Here is a 4,516-nt window from a genome sequence, read left to right on the forward strand (position 1 = left end):
TAGACCTCTCTCTCTTTCTTTTCTCTCTTTGATCAGCAATGAGCATGAGATCTAGAACAAGCAAGAAGATGAGGGGCTTCATGTGCCAATCTCCGGCGGCAACTGCGGTGTGCATGGCGACGGATTCCCTGTCGGTGGTTGTGCCGAGAAGGTCGTCTGATCAGAGAGCTCAGATTGATCATAGACGCTTAAATATGATCAACAATGGCAAGTACACCAGGCTTGCTGTCGACGATAAGAGGGCAGATTTTGCCCCATGCATGAAAAGAGAACAAGATCCGGAGCATCTGCCAAAGCCCCCCCTTCAGAAACCATCTTCAATAGCTTCGTCAGACACTGTCTTCCAGGTCAGCTTCAGGAGAATGTTACCTTCATTTATATATCTATATAGATATATACTGTATGTTCTTCCTGATGTTACACGTTTACTTAAATTAAATGACAAAGTGAAAAAGGAACAACTAAGGCTAGGTTTTTTTTTTGTTTTTTGTTTTTGTTTTTTTTTTTTTTTTTGTGAGGTTCATTAGATTCCATTCAGAAAACAAAGAACCAAAAAGCACTATATTGATAGTAAAACAGTTGAAGTTCAGCAAAAAAAAAAAAAAAAAATCTCAACTCATTTCAATGAGTTTAAACATTTGATCTAATGAATATATTGATCTTTTTTATATTAAAAATGTGAAAAATTTACTTTAACTCTTCTGAAGTTACATGGTTTTACGATCTCTCAATTAAAGTTTAAAAACTCTCAATCTCACTCCTCCCGTTAGGATTTAGAGTTAAATTAGATGGTTGAATGGTAAAATGACCATTATACCATTGTAAACTTTCAAAAATTACAAAATTACCCTTAAATTACATTTTTTTTTAAACGAAAAAAATTGGGGAAAACACATGGGTATTTTGGAAATTTCTCACCCATTTGTTACAAAATAATTTTTTATTCTAACGAAGGGATGAGATCACAAATTTTGTAAAATTTGATATACTAAATTGATAGTTTTTAAACTTTACGAGAAGATTACAAAAGTAATGAAAATTTATGAGGGTTAAGTAAAGTTTCTCTCCCTAAAAATATTTTGGCTAGCTTTGGATCATAGGTTAAATTACAAACATAATTTGGATTTGATTTTTTCTCCCACATATTTAAGTCTTGTCGTGATACTTCATTTAGTTGTGACCCCCTTTTTTTTTTTTAATTTTTTTTTTATTAAAAAAAAAATTAATTTTTTATGATAGGATCATTTAGTTGTGACCATTGAATACATAAATGGGGTTCATGAATTTAAATAATTTTTGCTCTCCACTTCTATTTTGGGTATGCTCAAATTTAAACCAAATACTTAGCAACCATCTCCACATTCTCCCCTTAGTTAGCAATAGCATAACCTGATTAATCAAAGATTATGAACAGAAATGTAAACTACTTAAAACACGTTAAATTTAAATATAAATATAATAAATGAGTGCACATTTACTCTTGTAGAGGATAAAGTGAACCGCAACAAGTACAAGAGTGAAAGTCTACATTAATATGGGGCAGTGGGTAAAATAAATAAAACATGGTGGAACTGTAATAGGGTTTCCTCTGTAGTGGATATGAACATTTGTTGCTTTGTCTTTTGTCTGCAGGCCCCAGCCTTCTGGGTTTATCATTAATTCCTAGCTGGTCAAAACTTTGTTTGGCTAATGGCTAATGTGTACCACCATTCTTTCTCAAATTTTTTCCTACAGAGGAAAATGTACATGGGGTCAGATAGTAAGATAGGTATAAATGTTCCCTTTGTCGGAGGATTTTCCTTTTGTTCCAGAATATGTGAGGTTTGTAAAAGAGAAAGAAAAAATGATACATCTTTTATTACTTTTATAATCGTTCCTTTGATCTTTGTAAAGTGTTAATTTATACTTATTATCTTTTAGAAGTTTGCAATATCATCAATTTTGTTCAAATTCAGCGTTAAATGAAACGATTGTGAAATTCTCAAAATATCTCTCAGATGTTTATAAAATTACAAAAATATCTCGAATTTGGACATGGTATTTTGAGAATTTTACTTCCTCTGTTAAGATTTAAAGCTAAATTTGGATGAGATGTTTGACATTGCAAATTTCTAAAAAATGGTAACCCTATATTGAAACTTTTTTTATTTTTTAAAGTTTAAGGATATGATTGCAAAAGCGATGAAACATCATGTATAAATGATTTTTTTTTTTTTTTCCTTTTTCTTGTTCATCTTCGGTCTGACTTTATTTATATTTTTTTAAAATCTATCATTAAATGTGAGTCCTACGTACAGATCCAATAGTAAATTTAAAAAAGTGTTGGACAAGAGATGAACAAGAGTTGGAGAAATAATACGTCTTTTTGTGTAAAAATAAAGTTAATTGTTAGTCAATTTACTATTTACTATTTTCCTTAATTTTGAAATTTATTTTCTTAATCCACCTAAGGACAATTTTAAGAAGATTGATATATTTACTCAATAAACTACTTGTCATCTACAAATGTTAATCCATTTTGGGATGGAGGGACTATATCATGCATGCCTTGGCCATGTCAACCACCTATTTTTAATTGAAAATAGCCAATTGTATTAATTTACCTTTTCTGTTAATGTGATAGAAAATACCAGCTGGGTCGTTTTTGGATATTTTTTCTTTAATTTTTTTGAATATTTTTCCTTAAAAGAAATGATATATACAGGAATTATAAAATTAAAATAAGTTAAGACTTTGAGATGAGATTTTGCTTTCCACATTGTAAGTGGGTTGCAGGTTGTTGAGATGCGGGTATCTATTCATTGCCAAGGCTGTGCTGGCAAGCTTAAGAAGCATCTCTCCAAAATGGAAGGTTACCTCACTTCAACTTTTTATTTTTGTATTTTTATTTTTTTTATACATTTCTCCCATTTTAAATGAGAAATGCTATTTAGTATTTTTTTCAATTTTTTATTTTTTCATTTTCTCATTTTTTGAAAATTGAATATTGGATTTGTAGGGTTTATATATATATATATATATATATATATATAAGTGAAGGTGTGGGTCTTACAGATTCAATAGTTAATTTTAAAAAGGGAAGAATGAGAGAAGAATTTGGGTTGATGTGGCCGTTTTCATTAGGTCTTGATTTTTTTTTTTTTTTTTCATTTTTTAATAAAGGTCAATTTAAGGGCTAATGGGTACTATTACATTGGCCCGGTGATATGATCAGATGAATATGTAGGGTATTACTATTATCCATACTCATTTTATATCGATTGGCATTACGTACATGTTTAAGTAACTTTTCATATCAACCACTTAAAAAAATGAAAGTAAAATTTGGTAGAATATGTCACACCAACCTCTAATAAATGCAAGTGAAGAGTAACAGTACTCTTAATAATGCTATTAGGCTATAATAATAATAATAAGACACCTCCACCAATTTTTATTTTTTTTATTTTTAAGGGGTAATCTTCATATCATGCAACATTAAAAGCGTCGAAGTGTCGGTCACCCCTCACCCACCTTGGAAGACTATCGCAATTCCCTATGAGTTACATTAATGTGTTACATATTAAGGACCTTTTGTGGGCTCTTAAAATCTATATATATCTACTTACAAAAAAAAAAAAATCTATATATATAATAAACAAAGAAGAAATTATTAATAAGACATTACAGTATCATACTTGTAGGTGACATTAATTAACAACAATCAAATATTAAAATTACAAAAGAAATGAAAAAGAAATCCTTTTCTCAAATATAATTTAATGAACATAAATGAGATCAAAAAACTATTTAATTTATATAGTATTGGTTTAATAGTTGATTAATTTCTCAATTCATTTCTCGAGTAATTTAGTAGTTAAATTGATTAAATTAACCCACAAAACACTAATCAACCTTTAACCTCTTATATGATGATCAGGTGTTACTTCATTCAGTATCGACGTGGAAGCAAAGAGGGTGACGGTAATGGGACACGTTTCACCGGTGGGAGTTCTAGAGAGCGTTTCAAAGGTGAAGAAGGCTGAGTTTTGGCCCTGTTGAATCATCCTTACCAAAAATATTTGATCATATGAATTTTAATATATTGACAATGACATGTGTTGGTTGGACAATAAATGGGGAACTTAATTCTAGTCTATTTCTTTCATGTGCTTTTTTTTTTTACCTTTTTTTTTTTTAAAAAAAAAAAAAAACAAACAAAAATTGTGGTTTTCATTTACTACTCTTGCTTTTAATTTGCTATAATCTAATGGGATCCAAATGAACTTAGGAAACGTTGAAAATGAAAATTATTCTAAAAAATTCAACTTAGCATTGGAAATACCACATATAAATAGCTCCAATTTGGCTTTGGAACAGTTCTTAGGCTCTGTTTGTTTCGGCGTAAAATAATTTCTGAAAAATGTTTTATGTATTTTTTGGTATTTGGCGCAACAGAAAATATTTTCGGTCTCACTGAAAAAAATTCTTTAATTTCCGGAAATTTTTTTTCCACTTTTTAAAACTGTAAACCGTT

At 29.7% G+C, this 4,516-nt stretch overlaps 1 protein-coding gene across 2 annotated transcripts; it reads left to right on the forward strand.

Moving 5' to 3' along the window:
- Positions 1-4,114, forward strand: LOC132179752 (uncharacterized). Of its 2 annotated transcripts, none has more exons than XM_059592517.2 (3): positions 1-347; positions 2,776-2,851; positions 3,920-4,114. In XM_059592517.2, exons 1-3 carry the CDS (start codon positions 39-41, stop codon positions 4,039-4,041), a joined length of 507 nt encoding a protein of 168 aa, XP_059448500.2. In that variant the 5' UTR covers positions 1-38; the 3' UTR covers positions 4,042-4,114. The 2 variants fall into 2 exon arrangements, with proteins under 2 accessions (XP_059448500.2, XP_088372183.1); XM_088516057.1 differs by having other exon boundaries at positions 3,936-4,042.
- The last annotated feature ends 402 nt before the right edge of the window (positions 4,115-4,516 follow it).

The sequence above is a fragment of the Corylus avellana genome, chromosome 4 (assembly GCF_965113065.1).
Source record: "Corylus avellana chromosome 4, dhCorAvel1.hap1.2, whole genome shotgun sequence".
Lineage (NCBI taxonomy): Eukaryota > Viridiplantae > Streptophyta > Magnoliopsida > Fagales > Betulaceae > Corylus > Corylus avellana.